Source organism: Stenella coeruleoalba (assembly GCF_951394435.1).
Source record: "Stenella coeruleoalba genome assembly, chromosome: X".
NCBI classification, from domain to species: Eukaryota; Metazoa; Chordata; class Mammalia; order Artiodactyla; family Delphinidae; genus Stenella; species Stenella coeruleoalba.
Window position 1 is genome coordinate 81,559,996 of NC_137152.1, and position 24,402 is coordinate 81,584,397.

General features: G+C 36.9%; 1 protein-coding gene across 17 annotated transcripts in view; it reads right to left on the bottom strand.

Moving 5' to 3' along the window:
• SYTL4 (synaptotagmin like 4) overlaps nt 1–24,402 on the bottom strand; it is a 196,533-nt gene that overhangs the window by 62,031 nt on the left and 110,100 nt on the right. For 16 of the 17 annotated variants that reach the window (XM_079910076.1, XM_079910068.1, XM_079910075.1 and 13 more), the window contains 4 exons: nt 14,736–14,918; nt 14,272–14,487; nt 14,023–14,132; nt 13,689–13,791 (listed from right to left, as the gene is read on the bottom strand). In XM_079910076.1, coding sequence (XP_079766202.1) covers nt 13,689–13,791; nt 14,023–14,132; nt 14,272–14,487; nt 14,736–14,845 — 539 coding nt within the window. In that variant the 5' untranslated portion in view covers nt 14,846–14,918. Of the gene's footprint in view, nt 1–13,688; nt 13,792–14,022; nt 14,133–14,271; nt 14,488–14,735; nt 14,919–15,077; nt 15,161–24,402 lie in introns of all 17 variants that reach the window. The other variant, XM_079910073.1, reaches the window with a different exon arrangement.

A 24,402-nucleotide genomic window follows, 5' to 3' on the forward strand; every position in this document is an offset into this window, starting at 1 on the left:
AAGCAACAGGAACTACGAACCTGCAGCCTGCAAATAGGAGACCCCAAACACAGTAAGTTAAGCAAAATGAGAAGACAGAGAAACACACAGCAGATGAAGGAGCAAGGTAAAAACCCACCAGACAGGGGTTCCCTAGTGCTGCAGTGGTTGAGAGTCCGCCTGCCGATGAAGGGGATGCGGGTTCGTGCCCGGTCTGGGAGGGTACCACATGCCGCGGAGCGGCTAGGCCCGTGAGCCATGGCTGCTGAGCCTGCATGTGCGGAGCCTGTGCTCTGCAACGGGAGAGGCCACAACACCGAGAGACCCACGTACCGCAAAAAAAAAAAAAACACCAGACCAAACACTTACAAGAATTAAAAACCAAACAATGATGAACAACACAATAAATGAAATTTAAAATTCTCTAGAAGGAATCAATAGCAGAATAACTAGGCAGAAGAATGGATAAGTGACCTGGAAGATAAAATAGTGGAAGTATCTACTGCAGAGCAGAATAAAGAAAAATGAATGAAAAGAACTGAGGACAGTCTCAGAGACCTCTGGGACAACATTAAACGCACCAACATTAGAATTATAGGGGTCCCAGAAGAAGAAGAGAAAAAGAAAGGGACTGGGAAAATATCTGAACAGATTATAGATGAAAACGTCCTTAATACGGGAAAGGAAATAGTCAATCAAGTCCAGGAAGCGCAGAGAGTCCCATACAGGAAAAATCCAAGAAACAAGCCAAGACACATTAATCAAACTATCAAAAATTAAATACAAAGAAAAAATATTAAAAGCAGCAAGGGAAAAACAACAAATAACATACAAGGGAATCCCCATAAGATTAACAGCTGATCTTTCAGCAGAAACGCTGCAAGCCAGAAGGGACTGGCAGGACATATTTAAAGTGATGAAAGGGAAAGACCTACAGCCAAGATTACTCTACCCAGCAAGGATCTCATTCAGATTTGATGGAGAAATTTAAACCTTTAGAGACAAGCAAAAGCTAAGAGAATTCAGCACCACCAAACCAACTTTACAACAAATGCGAAAGGAACTTCTCTAGGCAGGGCACACAAGAGAAGGAAAAGACCTACAATAACAGACCCAAAACAATTAAGAAAATGGTAATAGGAACATATGTATCAATAAGTACCTTAAATGTAAATGGATTAAATGCTCCAACCAAAGGACACAGACTGGCTGAATGGATATAAAAACAAGACCCATATACATGCTGTCTACAAAAGACCCACTTCAGACCTAGGGACTCATACAGACTGACAGTAGGGTATAGAAAAAGATATTCCATGCAAATGGAAATCAAATTAAAGCTGAAGTAGCAATTCTCATATTAGACAAAATAGACTTTAAAATAAAGACTATTACAAGAGACAAAGAAAGACACTACATAGTGATCAAGGGATAAATCCAAGAATAAGATATAAAAATTGTAAATATTTACGCACTCAACATAGGATCACCTCAATACATAAGCCAAATGCTAACAGCCATAAAAGGGGAAATCGACAGTAACACAATCATAGTAGGGGACTTCAACACCCTACTTTCACCAATGGATAGATCATCCAAAATGAAAATAGGTAAGAAAGTACAAGCTTTAAATGATGCACTAAACAAGATGGACTTAATTGATATTTATAGGATATTCCATCCAAAAACGACAGAATACACTTCCTTCTCAAGTGCTCATGGAACATTCTCCTGGATAGATCAGATCTTGGGTCACAAATCAACCCTTGGTAAATTTAAGAAAATTGAAATTGTATCAAGTATCTTTTCCAACCACAACGCTATGAGACTAGATATAAATTACAGGAAAAAATCTGTAAAAAATACAAACACAGGGAGGCTAAACCATACACTACTAAATAACCAAGAGATCACTGAAGAAATCAAAGAGGAAATCAAATAATACCTAGCAACAAATGACAATGAAAACATGACGACCCTAAACCTATGTGATGCAGCAAAATTAGTTATAAGAGAGAAGTTTATAGCAATAAAATCCTACTTCAAGAAACAAGAAACATCTCAAATAAACAACCTAATCTTACACCTAAAGCAATTAGAGAGAGAAGAACAAAAAAATCCAAAGTTCGGCCATTAGCCAGGCTCTTCAAGAAAAAATGGGAGAAGACTCAAATAAACAGAATTAGAAATGAAAAAGGAGAAATAACAACTGACACTGCAGAAATACAAAGGATCATGAGAGATTACTACAAGCAACTGTATGCCAATAAAATGAACAACCTGGAAGAAATGGACACATTCTTAGAAAAGCACAACCTGCTGAGACTGAACCAGGAAGAAATGGAAAATATAAACAGAACAATCACAGGCACTGAAATTGAAACAGTGATTAAAAATCTTGCAATAAACAAAAGCCCAGGACTAGATGGCTTCACAGGGGAATTCTATCAAACGTTTAGAGAAGACCTAACACCTATCCTCCTTAAGCTCTTTCAAAATATAGCAAAGGGAGGAACACTCCCAAACTCATTCTATGAGGCCACCATCACCCTGATACCAAAACCAGACAAGGATGTCACAAAGAAAGAAAACTACAGACCAATATCACTGATGAACATAGATGCAAAAATCCTCAACAAAATACTAGCAAACAGAATCCAACAGCACATTAAAAGGATCATACACCATGATCAAGTGGGGTTTATTCCAAGAATGCAAGGATTCTTCAATATACACAAATCAATCTATGTGATAAACCACATTAACAAACTGAAGGAGAAAAACCATATGATCATCTCAATACATGCAGGAAAAGCTTTCAACAAAATTCAACACCCACTTATGATAAAAACCCTCCAGAAAGTAGGCACAGAGGGAACTTACCTGAACTTCATAAAGGCTACATATGACAAACCCACAGCCAACATCATTCTCAGTGGTGAAAAACTGAAACCATTTCCTCTAAGATCAGGAACAAGACAAGGTTGTCCACTCTCACCACTATTATTCAACATAGTTTTGGAAGTTTTAGCCACAGGAATCAGAGAAGAAAAAGAATGAAAAGGAGTCCAAATCAGAAAAGAAGAAGTAAAGCTGTCACTGTTTTCAGATGATATGATAGTATACATGGAATCCTGAAGATGCTACCAGAAAACTACTAGAGCTAATCAATGAATTTGGTAAAGTAGCAGGATACAAAATTAATGCACATAAATCTCTTGCATTCCTATACACTAATGATAAATAATCTGATAGAGAAATTAAGGAAATACTCCCATTTACCACTGCAACAAAAAGAATAAAATGCCTAGGAATAAACCTACCTAAGGAGACAAAAGATCTGTATGCAGAAAACTATTAAGACACTGGTGAAAGAAATTAAAGATGACACAAACAGATGGGGTGATATACCATGTTCTTGGACTGGAAGAATCAACATTGTGAAAATGAGTATACTACCGAAACTAATCTAAAGATTCAATGAAATCCCTATAAAACTACCAATGGCATTTTTCATAGAACTAGAACAAGAGTTTTCACAATTTGTATAGAAACACAAAAGACCGCGAATAGCCAAAGCAATCTTGAGAAAGAAAAATGGAGCTGGAGGAATCAGGCTCCCTGACTTCGGACTATACTACAAAGCTACAGTAATCAAGACAGTATGGTACTGGCACAAAAAGAGAAATATAGATCAATGGAACAGGATAGAAAGCCCAGAGATAAACCCACGCACATATGGTCACCTTATCTTTAATAAAGGAGGCAGGAATATACAATGGAGAAAAGACAGCCTCTTCAATAAGTGATGCTGGGAAAACTGGACAGCTACAAGTAAAAGAATGAAATTAGAACACTCCCTAACACCATACATAAAAATAAACTCAAAATCAATTAAAGACCGGGCTTCCCTAGTGGTGCAATGGTTAAGAGTCTGCCTGCCGATGCAGGTGACATAGGTTCGTGCCCAGGTCCAGGAAGATCCCACATGCCGTGGAGCGGCTGGGCCCGTGAGCCATGGCCACTGTGCCTGTGCGTCCGGAGCCTGTGCTCCGTAATGGGAGAGGCCACAACAGTGAGAGGCCCACGTACCGCAAAAAAAAAAAAAAAAATCAATTAAAGGCCTTAATGTAAGGCCAGACACTATGAAACTCTTAGAGGAAAACACAGGCAGAACACTCTATGACATAAATCACAGCAAGATCCTTTTTGACCCACTTCCTAGAGAAAAACAAAAATAAACAAATGGGACCTAATGAAACTTAAAAGCTTTTGCACAGTAAAGGAAACCATAAACAAGATGAAAAGGCAACCCTCAGATGGGAGAAAATATTTGCAAATGAAGCAACTGACAAAGGATTAATCTCCAAAACTTACAAGTAGCTCATGCAACTCAATATCAAAAAAACAAACAACCCAATCCAAAAATGGGCAGAAGACCTAAATAGACATTTCTCCGAAGAAGATATACAGATTGCCAGCATACCACATGAAAGAATACTCAACATCACTAATCATTAGAGAAATGCAAATCAAAACTACAATGAGGTATCACCTCACACCAGTCACAATGGCCATCATAAAACAATCTACAAACAATAAATTCTGGAGAGGGTGTGGAAAAAAGGGAACTCTCTTGCACTGCTGGTAGGAATGTAAATTGATACAGCCACTATGGAGAACAGTGTGGAGGTTCCTTAAAAAACTAAAAATAGAAGTACCATATGACCCAGCAATCCCACTATTTGACATATACTCCAAGAAAACCATAATTCAAAAAGAGTCATGTATCACAATGTTCATTGCAATTCTATTTACAATAGCCAGGACATGGAAGCAACATAAGTGTCTATCGACAGATGAATGGATAAAGATGTGGCACATATATACAATGGAATATTACTCAGCCATAAAAAGAAATGAAGTTGAGTTATTTGTAGTGAGGTGGATGGACCTAGAGTCTGTCATACAGAGTGAAGTAAGTCAGAAAGAGAAAAACAAATACCGTATGCTAACACATATACAGGGGATCTAAAAAAAAAATGCTTCTGAAGATCCTAGGGGCAGGACAGGAATAAAGACACAGATGTAGAGAATGGACTTGAGGACATGGGGAGTGGGAAGGGTAAGCTGGGACAAAGTGATAGGGTGGCATGGACATATATACACTACCAAATGTAAAACCAATAACTAGTGGGAAGCAGCTGCATAGCACAGGGAGATCAGCTCCGTGCTTTGTGACCACCTAGAGGGGTGGAATAGGGAGAGTGGGAGGGAGACGCAAGAGGGAGGAGATATTGGGATATATGTATATGTATAGCTGATTCACTTTGTTATAAAGCAGAAACTAACACACCATTGTAAAGCAATTATACTCCAATAAAGATGTTAAAAAAAAACCTCCCTACAAACAAAAGTCTAGAACCAGATGGCTTCACAAGCGAATTCTAGCCAACACACAAAGAAGAACTTATACTGATTCTTCTCAAACTCTTCCAAAAGACTGAAGAGGAGGGATCACTCCCAAAGACATTCTGTGAAGCCACCATCACTCTGATACCAAAACCAGACAAAGATACCATGAAAAAAAGAAAATTATAGGCCAATACCTTTGATGAATATAGATGCAAAACTTCTCAACAAAATATTAGCAAACCGAATCCAACTATACATTAAAAAATATCATACACCACGACCAGTGGGATTCATCCCAAGTTCACAAGGATGGTTCAACATACGCAAAACAATCAATTTAATACACTGCATAAAAAAAAGAAAAGTCAAAAACCACATGATCCTCTCAGTAGATGCAGAAAAAGCCAAAATTCAACATCCATTGATGATAAAAATTCTTACCAAAATGGGTATAGAGGGAACATATCTCAACGTAATGAGAGCCATTTATGACAATCCCACAGCCATTGTAATAGTCAATGGTGAGAAGCTGAAAGCCTTCGTGCTCAACTCTGGAACAAGACAAGTATGCCCACTCTCACCTCCTCTATTCAACATAGTATTGGAAGTCCTAGCCACAGACAAGAAAAAGAGATAAAAGGTATCCATATTGGAAGGGAAGAGGAAAAATTGACACTATATGCAGATGACATGATACTATACATAGAAAACCCTAAGGACTCCACACAAAAACTATTAGATCTAATAAATGAGTTCAGCAAAGTAGCAGGATACAAGATTGACACCCAGAATCAATTGCATCTTTACAATGACAATGAAATATCAGAAAGAGAATGTAAAAAAAAATACTTTCTAGAATTGCACCAAAATAAAATACCTACGAATAAACCTGACCAAGGAGATGAAAGACTTATATGCTGAGAACTATAAAACATTAATAAAGGAAATTAAAGAGGATTCAAAGCAATAGAAAGATACCCCATGCTCTTGGATTGGAAGATTTAATATTCTTAAAATGGAAATACTACCCAAAGCAATCTACAGATTTAATGCAAATCAAATTACCCATGACATTTTTCACAGAACTAGAACAAATAATCCAAAAATTTACATGGAACCATAAAAGGCCCAGAACTGCCAAAGTAATTCTGAGGGAAAAAAAACACCTGTCTGCAGGTGACATAACTCTCACAGACTTCATAAAATACTACAAAGCTACAGTAATCAAAACAGTGTGGTATTGGTACAAAAAGAGACATATGGATCAATGGAACAGAATAGACAGCCAAGAAATAAACCTACACACCTACAGTCAATCTTTGACAAAGGAGGCAAGAATCTAAAACAGTAAAAAGACAGTCTCTTTAGCAAGTCATGCTGGGAAAGTTGGACAGCTGCATATAAATCAATGACATTAGAACACACCTTCACACCATGCACAAAAATAAACTCAAAATGGTTTAAAGACTTAAATATAAGACATGACACCATAAAACTAGAAGAGAACCTAAGCAAAACATTCTCAGACATAAACTGTAGTAATATTTTCTTAGGTCAGTCTCCCAAGGCAATAGACATAAAAACAAAAATAAACAAATGGGACCTAATCAAACTTACAAGCTTTTGCACAGCAAATGAAACTATAAACAAAACAAAAAGACAACCTACAGAATGGGAGAAAATATTTGCAAATGATGCAACCAGCAAGGGCTTAATCTCCAAAATATACAAACAGCTCATACAACTCAACAACAAAAAAACAAACCACCCAATTGAAAAATGGGCAGAAGACTTTAACAGACATTTCTCCAAAGAAGACATGCAGATGGCCAACAGGCACATGAAAAGATGCTCAAAATCACTGATTAGAGAAATGCAAATCAAAACTATAATGAGGTACCACCTCATACTGGCCATCATCAAAAAGTCTACAAGTAACAAATGATGGAGAGGGTGTGGAGAAAAGGGAATCCTCCTACACTGTTGGTGGGAATGTAAATTGGTACAGCCACTATGCAAAACAGTATGGATGTTCCTCAGAAAACTACAAGTAGAGTTACCATATGATCTAGCAATCCCACTCCTGGGCATATACCCGGACAAAACTATAATTCAAAAAGATACATGCAACCCTGTGTTCAAAGCAGCACTATTCACAATAACCAAGACATAGAAACAACCTAAATGTCCATCGACAGATGAATGGATAAAGAAGACATGGTACACACATACAATGGAATACTACTCAGCCACAAAAAAGAATGAAATAATGCCATTTGCAGCAACATAGATGCAACTAGAGATTATCTTACTAAGTGAAGTCAGAAAGAGAAAGATAAATACCATATGATACCACTTATATGTGGAATCTAAACTATGGTACAAATGAACCTAGCTACAAAACAGAAATAGACTCACAGACATAGAGAACAGACTTGTGGTTGCCAAGGGGGATAGGAGGAGGGAGAGGGATGGACAGGGAGTTTGGGGTTAATAGATGCAAACTATTACTTTTAGAATGGATAACAACAAGGTCCTACTGTATAGCACAGGGAACTACATCCAATCTCCTGGGATAATTCATAACGGAAAAAATATTTGAAAAGAATGTATATATGTGCATAACTGAGTCACTTTGCTGTACAGCAGAAATTAGCACAAGACTGTAAATTGACTATACTTCAATAAAAAATTTAAATTAACAAAAACTGTTATAGTCAGTCTTTATAATTTTAGCCATTCTAGTGGGTACACAGTAGCATCGTATGATTTTAATTTGCATTTCCCTAATGACTAATGATGTTGAGCATCTTTTCATGTGTTTATTTGATATCTGTATATTATCTTTGGTAAAATGTTCAAATCTTCTGCCCATTTTCCATATTATCTGTATTCTTGAGTTTTTTAAATTCTGTCTCATTTTTCCACTTAACATGTATACAGTACGATCCTTTTGTAAAAAGAAATTAAAACTTGAAAAATCCAACCCATATTTGTACATTTAGACAGTCTGGTAGTCCATATATCAAAATTATTAATGACTGGTAACAAGAACTGTCTGGGGCAGAGGAAGTGAGGTTACTGGGGACTCATTTGATATATTTCTATATTGCTTTTCATCAATCATATAAAACATGATAAAGTCATTTCTCTTTGGCCAAGAGAAAGTTAGGGGAAAAAAACACAAATAAAAAGTCAAAAATTCAGCAGCAGCAGCCAAATGAGGAAAGGAATAAAGACTCAAGTCATAAAGTTGAAAAAGTCATGGCTAAGAAAACAGAAGAAAGATCTAGCTCAGCAAAACTTCCAATGTGGAGATGTACAGATTAAGTGAGCAGGCAGTCCTGGGGTAAGACAAGGAAAACAAAAATCCTCAAGATTTGCAGCCCCAGGTATCACTGGGAGACCCCAGCAGAGGCAGACAAGCCTGCTGGGGGACATCATCTTTCAGGGTCACTGGTATGAACTAGAGGATGCATCCAGAGCTGGACTGAGTGAGTCCAGACATTTAAGAGAATTTCAGGAGACTGAAACCCAGGATCCTCAAGTTGTCTTTTGCCCCTCCCCTCGGGTTACAGAAAAGAAGTATATAGAAAGCAATTTCTTTTTTTCCCCAAGTATTGTATTTTATTTTATTTACTTTTTATTGAAGTATAGTTGATTTACAATGTTTCAGGTGTATAGCAAAGTGATTCACAGTTATATGCATATATATATATTCTTTTTCAGATTTTTTTCCATTATGGGTTATTACAAGATATTGAATATAGTTCCCTGTGCTATACAGTAGGTCCTTGTTGTTTATCTGTTTTATATATAGTAGTGTATATCTGCTAATCCCAAATTCCCAGTTTATCCCTCCCTACCCCTTTCCCCTTTGGTAACCATAAATTTGTTTTCTATGTCTGTAAGTCTATTTCTGTTTTGTAAATAAGTTTATTTGTATCATATTCTAGATTCCATATATGTGATATCATATGGTATTTGTCTTTCTCTGTCTGACTTACTTCACTTAGTATGATAATCTCTAAGTCCATCCATGTTGCTCCAAATGGCATTCTCTTTCTTTTTATGGCTGAGTAGTATTCCATTGTATATATGTACCACATCTTCTTTGTCCATTCATCTGTTGATGGACACTTAAATTGCTTCCATGTCTTGACTATAGTGCTGCTATGAACCTCGGGGTGCATGTATCTTTTCGAATTAGAGTTTTTGTCTTTTCTATATATATGCCCAGGAGTGGGATTGTTGGATCATATGGCAACTCCATTTTTAGTTTTTTAAGGAACCTCCATACTATTTTGCATAGTGGCTGCACCAATTTACATTCCCACCAACAGCGTAGGAGGGTTCTCTTTGATCCACACCCTCTCCAGCATTTATCATTTGTAGACTTTTTGATGATGGCCATTCTGACCAGTGTGAGGTGGTACCGTATTATCATTTTGATTTGTTTTTTTCTAGTAATTAGCAATGCTGAGCATCTTTTCATGTGCCTGTTGGCCATCTGTATGTCTTCTTTGGAGAAATGTCTATTAAAAGTCTTCTGCCCATTTTTTGTTTGGGTTGTTTGGTTTTTTGATATTGAGTTGTATGAGCTGTTTGTTTAGTTTGGAAATTAATCCCTTGTCAGTCACATCATTTGCAAATATTTTCTCCCATTTTGTAGGTTGTCTTTTCATTTTGTTTATGATTTCCTTTGCTGTGCAAAAGCTTTCAAGTTTAAGTAGGTCCCATCTGTTTATTTTTGCTTTTGTTTCCATTACTCTAGGAGACAGGTCCAAAAAAATACTGCTGCGGTTTACATCAAAGATTGTCCTGCCTATGTCTTCCTCTAGGAGTTGTATAGTATCTGGTCTTATAGTTAGGTCTTTAATCCATTTTGAGTTTATTTTTGTATATGGTGTTAGAGAATGTTCTAATTTCACTCTTTTACATGTAACTGTCCAGTTTTCCCCACACCACTGACTGAAGAGACTGTCTTTTCTCCATTGTATATTCTTGACTCTTTTGTCATAGATTAATTGACCATAAGTGTGTGGGTTTATTTCTGGGCTTTCTATCCTGTTCCATTGATCTATGTGTCTGTTTTTGTGCTGGTACCATACTATTTTGATTACTGTAGCTGTGTAGTATAGTCTGAAGTCAGGGCACTTGATTCCTCCAGCTCCATTCATCTTTCTCAAGATTGTTTTGGCTACTCAGGGTCTTTTGTGTTTCCATACAAATTTTAAAATTTCTTGTTCCAGTTCTACGAAAAATACCGTTGGTGATTTGATAGGGACTGCATTGAATCTGTAGATTGCCTTGGGTAGTATGGTTATTTTAACAATATTGATTCTTCCAATTGAAGAACATAGTATGTTTGTGTGGTCTTCAATTTCTTTCATCAGCGTCTTATAGTTTTTGGAGTACAGGTATTTTGTAGAAAGTAACTTCTATCCTTAAACTAAAGTATAATTGAGTGTGGAGAAGAGATAAATTGTGTCAAGTTGAGATGAAAAGCCTGTCAAGAAGAATTCACATACTATATCAGAGCAAACAAAAAATACAGACAGAACCTCCCATGTTAAACATGAGTGGAATGAAAAGAAGTGGTCTAGAGATACATAAATATGACATGGGGTGGGGAGAAATAGAAAGAACTTGCATGATGAACAAAGAACGAATTGTGGAGAAGAATATAATCATAGGAAAATAAGTAGCTTTTTTGTGAATGCTTTAGACTTACACAGGAACTTAATAAGAATATAGATTTGATAAGGCACAAGAGCTCAATACAAGATGATGAAACAACAAAATTAGAGAAAAAGGAAAACTGAGAGCAAAGAATAAATTAAAATGTAAACAAGATCATTCATTCAAATCAGTAAATTAGATACAGCAAAAAGGAAGGGGGGAGGGAAGAAGGGAGGAAATGGAAAAAAGAAAATGGCTGAAAATCAAAGTAATAGCACAGAAGAAAGGGTTGGGCTATTATGATTAATTGCTTTCACCTTTCTATTTTTCTTTTGCATTTGACAGTAAAAGGACAGAAATGGAAGATGAAGAAATCCAATGTCCCTGAAGTGGAGAACTTAACTAGTGAAATAGAAAGAGTTCACAGGATACAATGCAGAAAAATTTTCCATCAATGAAGAAAGAATTCATCAAGGGTACACTGTGTATTAGGGAAAAATGAAACAGGATGATCACCATTGAGATCTATCCTTGTTAAGTTACTAAACTTCAAGAAAAATAAAAGGAAATTTTCAGGCATATTCAGACACACATGTGTGCATGTATGTGTGCATGCACACACACACCACACACACCACACACACACACACACACACACACACACAGTGTGTTACCTACAAGGGAGAAAAAGAAAAGGCTAGCTGGCCTAAGACTCCTTCAGTTACATTCAGTGGCAGAAGACAATGGAGTAATGTCTACAATATTCTAAGGGAAAGAAAGTGTAACCCAAGAATATAATATCCAGCCAAGATATCATTCAAATTCATAAAGGGACTAGGCAGACATTCTTAACATGAAAGAGTGAAATGAACATAGCACCTACAAGCTATTCTTGAAGGAACTCCTCAATGATAAAATCCTGACAATCAAGAAATAAGTCAGGGCTTCCCTGGTGGCGCAGTGGTTGAGAGTCCACCTGCCGATGCAGGGGACACGGGTTCATGCCCCGGATCCGGGAAGATCCCACATGCCGCGGAGCGGCTAGGCCCGTGAGCCATGGCTGCTGAGCCTGCGCATCCGGAGCCTGTGCTCCGCAATGGGAGAGGCCACAACAGTGAGAGGCCTGCGTACGGCAAAAAAATAAAAAGAAGTCAAAGTAAAGGATTCAGAAATATAGATGAACCATGGGCCAAAGCCTGGTTGTAAGCATAAGATCCTTTTAAATATGAACTAAAAGTAAACAAACAGATAAAACAAGCAGATGATTTATGATTGCATAACAGAATGTAAATGTTGTAAGCCCTGACAAAGTAAAAATAACTTGATTAATAAAAAGTGGGAGTAGGGGAAAGTGTTAGGAGGAAGTGTAAGCAAGCTAATCTCCTCCTCCTTCTTCATAGTAGAGTCCACTGATAATGTTTAATATTGAAAAAGGTAGATTTACAAAATGACTAAATGATCATTTGACCCAGCAACTCCACGCCTAGGTATCTTTCTAAGAGAAATGAAAACATATGTCCACACAAAAACTCAATACAAATGTTCATAATAGCATTAGTCTAAAAAGTGGAAACAATCCAAACGTCCATCAACAGATGAATGGATAAACAAATGGGGGCAATAAAAAGAAATGAAGTACTGATACATACTTCAACATGGATGAACCCTGAAAACATTATGTTAAGTGAGACAAGACAGTCACAAAGGACCACATATTGTATGATTCTATTTAAATAAAATGTCCAAAATAGGCAAATATATAGAAATTAAAAGTAGATCAGTGACTGTTTAGGGATGGGAAAGATATGGAGGTTGGGGAGTCACTGATAGCTAAAGGGTACAGGGTTTTGTTTTAATGTGACAAAAAGTTCTAAAATCAATTGAGGTGATGGTTGCACCGTTCTGTGTATATACTAAAAACCATTGCATTGTACACTATTAATAGGTGAATTATATGGTGTATGAATTATAGCTTGATAAGGCTGTTACCAAAAAGACACTACAAAAAAATGACTAACTGCTCAACGGTTTTCATATTTTTTCTTAAGCTTAAATGGATATTAATGACTAATATCTTTTATGGTAAAGAAACATTCGTCTGAAGATTAGCAATTCCTGTATTTTATTTCAGTGTTTTATTCTGTCAAATTCAAGTAAAATTAAACAAAGCTTTTAATTTACTATATTATGACCCAATATTATAAAGGCTTTTCAGTCTATCCATCCACCCATCCCTCTATCTACATATATGCACAAAAGATATCTGAAATAATTTTCACATAATATGAATACTGGGGTAGTAAGAATTTGGGTGATTTGTTGATTTCTTTATTGTTTCCTATACTGGTTAAATGTTTAATAATGAGTATGTGTTATCTGTATTTGTCTTCAAATTGTTCTTATAAAGCACAAAGTAAATATACCAAAATGTTAATGTTTATATGTGGGTTGCAGGATTAGGAAGTTTTTTTTTTCTTCCTTCTTTATTCTTTTCTGTACTTTCCAAAGTTGCCTACAATGAGCATCTATTATTTTACAAATAGAAGTAAAAAAATAAAAGAAAAGAATTAAAGGAATGTGTAGCAGTTCTTTAAATGATTGCTGGTTCTTACCTGGGTTCCTTCTGTTGCTCCTGAATGATCTTTCTTCCTGGCCAGATATTGCCCATCTGTGACTGATGAAGGAGGGACTGTCCCATTGTCTCTCTTTTATTCACTTCAAGACAAACAAAAGCATGGCAGAGGGGTGGTGATGAGGGGGGGCAACGGAAACACAGCATGCTTGCAGAAAGGATCAACACAATCTTCATGTTCCCTACAAACAGGCTGAGCTCATGGAGTGAAGACACCACCAATAAGAATACACTAAGATTCCACAGCAGAGGGTCTATCACCCACAGCAGAGGGTCAAGCACCTCAAGGAACCATTTCCCGACAGGTCCGGTACCTGCAGGTTTGTGGCGCAGGGACATCCTGATTATCTCACTGCCGGTGCGGTAAGCAAAGCGATTCACTTTCTGGTCATAAAACCAGTCTCCAGTTGCCTTCTTCAGCTCTCTGCAAAGGAATAAAAGAAAATGACATATGGATTTAAAAAATGCCCTTGACATTCAACCAACAAAGGATGAGGGGAGAAATTCTAACCACAACTGGGGCCCCATTTCTTATCTCTACTCAGCCATAAGTTAACACTCACATTTCCTTGGCGCACACCTTGCATCTCCAAGTACCATTGCTTTCCTGGATACGGCAGTCCCGACACACCAGGTGATTACAACCCCGACAAGTGTTGGTCTTGGGAGTCAAACGGCCCAGGCTCTCCTGGCACCGGGCACAGGTCCGATCACTATAGTGTTGGCTGCCCCTTTTGGCCCCTTTCCTTTTTATCTCCAGTAACTCATTCTTCAGTCGTCTGCCAAGACCCAAAAGAGAAACACAAGTGATTTGAAATCTGCATAGGCTGGATGGAGAGGGGTTGAGGGGTAGAGACAGTAAGACTATTTGGTTCTGTGGAAGCAACCTCAGAACCCAACCTGACCCACTGAGGAGTTGTAAACCTCATACACAAGTTCCTCTGAAAGTCAGATGAGAAGTATAAGGAAAAGTCCAGGTATCATTGGTTAAAGGCCTGGGAACCCATGATTTTTCTGGGACTCTTACCTAATCCTTTTCTCATCTGCTTTTCGGAGCTCCTCATCTCGTTGTAGAACACTGAGGATCAAATCCCTTTCCACCTCAGACAGAAAAGAGAGGTCAAGTATCTCCGACATGACTTATTCTAGTTTTTCCTTCTACTCTTCTTTCTTCAAAGCTACCAGTCCAGGAGAGCTACCCCAGAGTTACCTGAAATAAGATAAGAACTAATTTCGCACAGGTAATTTACTCCAGAAGAGGCCCACAGCCCTAGAGCCTTTCGGTGGGCTACCTCCCCCTTGAGCCAGGCTAGAGATAACATAGAAGTATGTGACCAATTTACCATTCCTACTCCCAGGTGAATCCTACCCTGAAAATGAAGAGGCTTTCATTTTTCAAGAAGAAACACTTATTCATGACTCTGCCAAAGGGTTGGGTCTTTCAACATAAGTCTGGAAAGAGCACAGAACAGCTGAGTCAAATTCCCCCTCCACCAAAGTGTCCCCTCAATCATCCAATTTTCAATTGTTTTAATGTTCTCAAGTAACAAGTCTATTATGCCAAATAATCAGACAGCTGGTCTCTGTAGTGGAGAAAACCACACAGGGACCTCTGCCAGTTGAAACCCATTTCCCCTTTCCTGACCAGCATCCATGTTCCCAGGATGCAGTCAGCTTTCTGCTACACTTCAAAACTGCTGTCACCTACTCTATCTCCCAAAGTCCTTATTGCTAACACTACCTCAAGAATATCTTCACCTATTTCACGCACATTTGTTGAGAACTCAATCACAGGTATAGGGCAACATGCTGGGGATACAGAGATGAGTAAGGCACAGTTCTTGTCTTTAAGAAGGTCACAGAGTAGTAGGGGGAGACAGATACATAGCACAGTGTACTAAGTGCTATTAAAGGGATAATAAATTGTTATGGGAACTTACAGAAGGGAGTAACTAGTTCTATCTTGCCTAGAGAGGGAAGAGAGAGAACTATACATGTGGAAGGTTTTACAGAGCAGGTGGATTTTACCTTATAGAACAGAGTATATGTTTGTTGGTTGGGGAGAACGGTAGGAAATACAGGTTGGAACCAGATTATGTAGCTCTCAAATACTCTTAAAAATTAAGAATTTAAAAACTGATGACATAGACAACAGAAATCCATTGAACATCTTTGTTGTTGCTTTGTTTTTGATATTGGGAAATGACATACTCAAATTTGTTTTACAAAGATCGCTCCAGCTATAGTATGGAAGACTGATTCAAAAGAAAAATTGAAGTACAGTTAGTAACACATTGTAAAATATGCATACTCCTTAGGCAAGCAATACCACATCTAAGAACCTACCCAATAGAAATATTCACATAAATGTGTATGCAAGGTATACGTACAAGAAAGTTACTGCAATATTATTTGTAAGAGCAAAAAGAAGTTCTTTAACAGAGAAATCATTAAACAAAACAATACTTCCATATGATAGCATACTATGTATCCATTTTAAAAATGTGGTAGATCTGTATGAAAATATGTTCCTGAGTGGGAAAAAAAGTCATTTCAGGACTGCACTTGAATGATCTCTTTGGTAAAGTATTTATCTATACATTTGTATATGCAAAGAAAAAGGTCTAGAACAAAACCCATTACTATTGGTTTCTCTTGGGAAGCAGAACTGCAAGGGGGCAACTTTTACTTTTTACTTTACATAGTTCTGATTTTTTTTTTACAAACATGTCTTACTTTTAAATTTCAAAAAAGAAAAAAATTCAAAGGAGACAGGGGGATTATTATAATAATCCAGACAAAAAGACAATCTAGGTTTACTTAACTATGCTTCTAACCAATTAGGCAGAGTCACTGTATTTCTGTCATCCTCTGGTTTCTCATCTACGAAATGACCTACCTCTCAAGCTTGTCAAGAAAATTAAATAATGTGTGTTAAAGGTCCCATCACAATGTTTGGAACACAAGTTTGGAGTACACGTACTCACTGAATCTGCTGCAGGGCAGGCCTAAACCAGAACAGGAAGAAAAAAGAACACAGAATAGGTTTGAGGAGTAGAACTGACAGAATGGAGTGACTGATTGAGTGGAGAGGATGAAGAAGGTGAAGGCAAAGATGCCTACTGTGTATGTCAAGGTTAAACAACTGACTAGTAACAGTCCTGACAGTGATAAGGGCTGTAAGAGAAGAAACAGGTGTGGAAATAAGGCAAGAAGTTTCATTTCAGTCATATTGAGTTTGTGCTGCATACTGGATATCCAGATAATTAGGTTCTGGAAGTAATTGGAGGCATAAAACTGTACCTCAGGAAGAGAGACTGCATCTGAAAATATAGATTTGGTTGTCATGAGAGTCAAACAGCCCACGATGGACAGAGCATGAGAAATGAAATGAGGATCATACTTACCTTCTCTGCTCTCCCTTGAAACTACACAACAAGCACTTGTCACTTTTTAAAACTAATTACCGACAATACAATAGAGAGTATAAACAACACAGCAAAGTGACACAGGTTCCAGAAATCTCAATATTTTCTTGACTTCACTATTTCTTGGTCTTTATTGAACTATAAGATGCTAAGCCTCTTTCATAGGCCCTTTCTTAGGTAGTCTTGAGGAAATATTCTTAATTCTTATCCCTGAGGAGAATATATACTCTCCATGAGAACAAGGACTTTTTCAATATTCTTCTATGTATCTGGCCCAGCACTTAACACTGTATTTGGCACATTGTGTTGCATATGCCACCACTACTGTTGATCATCGTCACTATCATCATCACCCCAACAGTTCCGTTTATTGAGAATTTATTACATGCCAGGCAACAAGTACTTTACATATATTAACTAATTTAATCCTCACAACAACCCCAAGAATGAGTACTATTATTATCCACATTTTATAGATGAGGACTCAGGAGAGGTTAGGTTAACTTGCCCAAGAATAAACAGAAAGTAATTGCAGTTGCTGGGATTCAAGCCCAGGCAATCAGATTCTAGAGCTAGTGCTCTATTGGCTCTGTCCAGGCAGGATCGCGGCCAAAGCAATTATAAAATAAGCAATTATAAAATATTGAACAGAGCAATCAAAAGCATTGTGGAAATGAATTCCCATATGTGTGATTATGGCTGAAGAACTGGCAAAAAATCAGCGGCTCCTAGATAAAATAGGTATCACCAATTGTCTGTCAATTAAAGACCAAGAATGGCACAGGCATACTGGAAATGAGAGCAAAACCAGATTTATTAGAAAATTGATGTTTGTGGAGAGGCAGCAGAGTTCTGTGATGAGACAAGCACATTGGCACAATAATGAGACCAAGTAATAGTAAAAGCCAAGGAAGTAACAGCATCATTGAGGAAACAAAGACAGCACCATAACAAAATGGAACTGCTAATACTATACATCTTCCCTTTATTTTTCACTCATGGACTTGACCAACCAGAATTGCCCCCCTCTGGAATCTTAAATTCAAAAATCCCTACTTTTCAATTACAGCTTACTCCCACTACACCTGTTCTTCAACCTCATCAAGACCACAGTCTCTTGAGCCCACCCTCCATTTTCTCTTGGTCTACTTGCCTCCTGTTGATCTATATTCCTTCCCTACCCATCCTGGACTCCAGATGGCTCAACATTTGAACCACTCTCACCAATATCTTCCATATTCATGCACCTTCATCTCTCTGCAGCAACTGTCCATCAAAATTCCAAACCTGTACCAATGCTATAGTAGTCTGCCTTTTCTGCTCCTATACCCAGGTCCTACATAATTCCTGGTCTACAATCTCAGCTGGACCCTCACTGTTACCCATAAGTCTTTTTACATGCCTTTAGTTCAGTTCCCTTACCTAGTCCTTTCAGGTTCTATTTTAAGCCTTCATTCATCTCACATCCCCTCTTCCCTTTCCCCTAGTTCCCATCAGACATTCTTGTTTCACCCTTGTAAAAAAAAAAAAAAAACGTTTTTAGAATCCATCAGCCATGACCTCCATCAGCTCCCTGCCTCCTCTCCCCCATCACTTGCCAATGTGACTCCTTTTAGAAAAGCCACATCCCACCCCCAACCCCACCTTGGACCATAGGTTGCTATTTCCAATGTTAACCCTGTTACTAGCCAGCTCACTTGAGATGCAATCTTGCAGAGTCAGTAGTGGGGAAAATAAAACAGAATAAGAAAAAAAATTTTTAAGGCAAGGAGAAAAAGCATAGAAAAACTGAAACAAATAGAAAGCAAAACATAAGATGGTAAAAACAAGCTCCAACATCTCAACAAACAAAAAATATATGAGTAAAACTCATCCTTTTAAATACAGAGGTTAACAGACTATATAAAATTTAAGAATCCAGGTATGTGCCATTTCATGAGGGACACATCTATAACATAAAGATCAGGAAGGACTGAAAGTAAAAAAGATGGAAAAAATATACCAGATAAATGTAAACCTAAATAAAGTTGAGGTAGTTATATTAATATCTAAAAAATAAAACTTCAAAATAATAAAAGCATTATATAAAAGATAAGACCACTACATAGAGTAAAAAAACCTAGTATGTTTTATTAATAGGCACTAATAAAACACCTCCAAATATATAAAGGAAGATTATGTACAACTAGAGAGAGAAATTGAAAAATGGACCATCAAAATAGGAGATTATATAAAATAAGCTACAAGGATACAACACAGGGAATATAGCTAATATTTCACAATAACTATAAATGTAACCTTTAATAATTGTGAATCATTATAGTGTACACCTGTAACTTACATAATATTGTACATTAACTATACTTCAATTAAAAAAGGAAAAAAATGATGTAATCTATGTAAATTATCTAGCACTATACCGATAACTGTAGTCAACAAATAAAATAGTCTAGAATTTGTTAAAAAAAAAAGGGGGGGAGATTAACATACTTCTTTCAATTATTAATAGTAAAAGCAAAAAAAAAAGTACAAGCAGATAAAATATTACTAAGTATATAGACAAGTTGAAGAAAATAAGCTTGATTTAATGGCCATATGTAGAATTCTATATCCAATTGGAAATCATATTCATTTTAAGCACATATGGAACATTTACCAACCCCCCACCACCAAATGACCATGTACTAGGTTATAATGCAAGTCTCAGTAAATTTCAAAGAAACCATTCTCATACAGACCATGGTCTCTGACCTCAAGGAAATTAAATATGAAATCAATAACAAAAGATCATTTTTAATCCTGATACTTTTAGAAATTTAAAGATACTTCTTAATAACTCATATGCCAAAGAAGAAATCATAACTTCATAATTGTACTAAATCTATCATTAACATCTTAAAGAAGAAACTTGCTGCCTGCCTCACCACCACCACCACCATGCCCATACCATACGGTAGAATGTTTTCTAGAAATTCAAAAAGGAAAACATGGGATAGAAACACTTCTTTTATATGCAATGAGTTAAGTGATATATTTTTATGGTAAATGACTCAGAAAAATAATAGGGGCACAAATAAGAAAACCAGACAGATTTGTGGTTAGAAAACCTGTCACTTTTCATATTCTCCCAATTGACGGATACAGCACTAGGACTTAATGGCAAAACCAAAGCCCAAGAAAACTCGTTAAGGCCCTTCACTGAAATTCAGTCAGAGGTATATAGTCAAAAGGGTAAGGATTATCTACTGAGAAGATCACAGCTCAGATAACATGAATGTCCGAACCCAAGCTCTGATGGACAATTTGTTCCATGTTAGTCGTGGGGTGTCAAGACTCGAATGAAATGTCTTAATATAGCATCCTTGTGGGGCCCTCATGCCCACAAGAAGATATTTTAGAAAAGATGGTTTGTTGAGTTAGAAAATTACATATATTTATTGCTCAGGATAATATTTTAATGCAAATACTTACAAAGGCAAGAGGGAACTGAAAAATCTACCATCAGAATGGGAGGTTAATATACCTCTGTCTACTGATAGCACAAGCAGATAAAAACAGTATATATACAGACAACTTGAACAACACAATAATCTTGATATAATTGTAGAACACGTGAACATGTGTAGAATTATTTATCCAAATGGATATATCCATTTTATACCCTAATCTTGTAGATTAAGAGATAATAATAATTAATAAATGAACATTAACACCAACACTAACACAGCTAGTTTTCAAGAAGGGGTGAGGGGAGCTCTCTCAAATTATCTTAAATTCTGAAGACCAGTTCAACAGAGCAGCGATATTTATTAGTTATATGACCTTGGGCAAGGGCCTAAAATATAAAAAAGATTATCAAAGATATAGACGTCCTTGTAAGAACAGTACTTGACTTTAAAATCATTGTGGTGTCCCCAAAATGGAAACTGCTGTGAATTAGAAAAACATCAAATAATGTCCCTGCACTGGGCAGCAAATAAAACATATTTTTCCATGTTTAATTTGCTGGGCACACTGGTAACCTTCCCTCTCCCAAACATGCAATGCACATATAAATGTGAAGATGGTAATACTTATGCTCAAACTAGAAACTTCCACCAGATGTGGCCTTCTTGAAGGGAGGCACTGTATCTGGACTTCATACCCCCAAGAGCTTACTTGGCATAGTGTCTGATACACAATATGAGTTCAATAAACGCTTACTGAATGTCTTCACCAAGAAATCTATTTGTATTTATATGTTTAAACTTAAACTCACAGAAACTGAAGAGTGGTACTAGAGCTGAGAGCAAAGTATTTTTATTTTCCTGAGGCAGACTGGTGTCATGGTTAAAAGCATGGCCTCTGGACTCAGACTGCCTGAATTTGAATCCCGGCTTCATCAATTACTAGCTGAGTGACCTTGGGCAATGACTAAACCTCTCAGTGCTTCAATTTCCTCATTTGTAAAAGGAAGATAATAACTATACCTACCACCTTGGGCTTGTTATAAAGATTCAATGAGTTTTTAAAATATGTAGTGTTTAAAGTAATGTAAACACAGAGAGTGCACTCCAAGTTTTAGCTATTTTTATTTTTGTCAGTTTTTATATGTGCATTTGTGTTTTAAGATGTGACTGGGTCTTACAAAGTGACATTTATTTTCTGTTAAAGAATACAGATGAAGTGTGAGGTAAACTGCATCTAGACACCATTTAAAGTTTCAGGCATTTTTTTTAAGTGAGAAACTATGCTGACAACTTTAGAGGTGACAGTGAATTCCAGAAATATTGACCCATGCTCAAGGGCACAAAGGCTGAATTGGTATTTAATTAGTCCTCTAAACCCACAAGTAATAATGATGTGCTGGTTTTGCACATAAATTCTATTCCATTATCAGTCATGTCCCACTTAAGTGATATGACAAAAGCATTTTGCTGTTTGGACCAAGGGCAATGGACAATTTTGGTAAAGTTTATACCTCACTGAAAATGAAAAAGTAAACCAGTGTCTTTCAAAGGATATTAGTTTAACCAAGAAACCCTGAATCAAACTGCTATTGTTAAGCAAATGATAGTATGTTTTACACAGAAACTGATGAGTGATATGAAAAGATCTGCATCACTGCATGTCAGATTCTGTATACTTTTGAACAGATATTTAGAACTGATCTACCTATGTCAAGAAACATGATGCACATTTTTGAAAAATTAGAATTGAAATTGGGCTACAAATTATAATTGGTCATGAAAATTTGGGATTATAAAATGTCAGTGGCCTTCTATTTCTGGCCAAGAATGGATGGATTTTTACCCTGCCTGGACCCCCCACCCCCCAAAATGGATAAAATACATAAAACAATGGTGATTTTCAAGACACTGAATATCAGGCAATGGAAGACTGTGATCCTTGGGAAATAGGAAACAAATAGGGTGAGCCCTCTGATTTTCCAGGCTCACTGTCTTGAGAGAGTTTCCAGGCCATGGTGCAGGGAGGACAAATACAGGCAGAGCTTGGTGAACTCCCCGAGTGGAGGTGACAGAGCTAAAAGTCTGGCTAGGGTTCATAGGACAGAGTACCTGAGAGAGCCACACAGAGTGAGGTCTTCAGAGACCTGCAGAGGGTCTCCCTCAAGTATTCAGCAAAGGACTGATCAGCACATGGCATGCCTGTGAGGAAATTACCCTAGGCCAGAGAAAGAACTCCAGCTGAAAGGATTGAAAAGAACAGTGCCTGTCACTCACACATGACAAGGAGTAGTGCCTGTTCCACCAGTCAAACTGGAAAACCTCATGATTCACAGGGCACTGGGCAGAGTACTCAGAAGGGTCTTGCCTACATAATGGGAAATAATGAGCCCTAGACTGTGCACTGCTTTGGTCCTGCCTAACAAATCTAAACAGAACCTGAAAGGATCAATCTCTTTCAAGTAATTCAAGTGCATCCCAGAACAGAGCTCAAGCTTATTTCTAGTAATATAAAAATATGCAGCACCCAACAAGGTAAAACTTACAATATCTAGTACCCAATAAAAAATAAACAGGCATGCAAAAAAGCAAGAAAATACATGCACAATGAGAAGAAAAATTAATCAAAAACTGACCAAGAACTAACACAAATGTTAGAATTAGCAGTCATTAAAACAATTATTATAACTGTATTCCATATTTCAAAAAGTTCAATAAAGACATGAAAGGTGTTAAAAAGACCCAAATCAAACCTAGAGATTAAAACACAATGTCTGAGATGAAAAATACACAGAATTGGATTAACAGCAGATTACACATTTCAGTAGAAAACATTATTGAACTTGAAGACAGCAATAGAAGCTATCCAAATGAAACAGAAAGAAAAATTACTGAAGAAAAAGAACAGAGCATTAATGAGCTATGGAACAAGTTTAAGCTGCCTAATATGCGTGTCATTGGAGTCACCAAAGGAAATGGGGGCACTGAAAAAATATTTGAGAAAATACTGGCCCAAATTTTTTTCTAAATTTGATGAACACTATGAATCCACAGATCCAAGAAGCTCAATGAACTTCATGCACAAGAAACAGAAAGAAAACTGCAGCACATGGCACAGCATAGTCAAAATTTTTAAAACCAGAGATAATGAGAAAATCTTAAAAGCAGCCAGGAGGTGGGAGGTGGGAGGGAAACACCACATTAGATACAGAAGAACAAAGATAATGATGAAAGCAAATTTACCATTGGAAACAATGCAAATGAGAAGACAGTGGAACATCTCTAAAATACTGAAAGAAAAATACCTGTCAACCTAGAATTCTAAACCCAGTGTCATTCAAAAACAGAGGTGAAATAAAGACTTTTTCAAACATGCAAAAATTGAAAGAATTAATCACGAGCAGACCTGCAACTATAAAAAATGTTAAAGGAAGTCCTTCAGGCAGAAGAAAAATAATACCAGATACACATAATAGAAACATGGGTCTATAAAAAGTAATGAAGAACACATGCTATAGTAAATATGTGGGTAAAAATATTATTTTCTTATTTAAATTTCCTTTAAAAATATAATTGACTCCTTAAAGCAAAAAATTAGAAAACAATATATTGTGAGGTTCAAAACATATGCAGAACCAAGGTAGAAGACTTACACAATCTGTTTTCAAGACATTATAAACCTACAGTAATCAAGGGAGTGTGGTAGTGGCATACAGATAGACACTGGAAGAGAACAGAGTCCAGAAATAAATCCTTATGTTTATAGTCATTTGATTTTTGATAAAGATGCAAGGGAATTCAGTGGAGAAATGATAGTCTT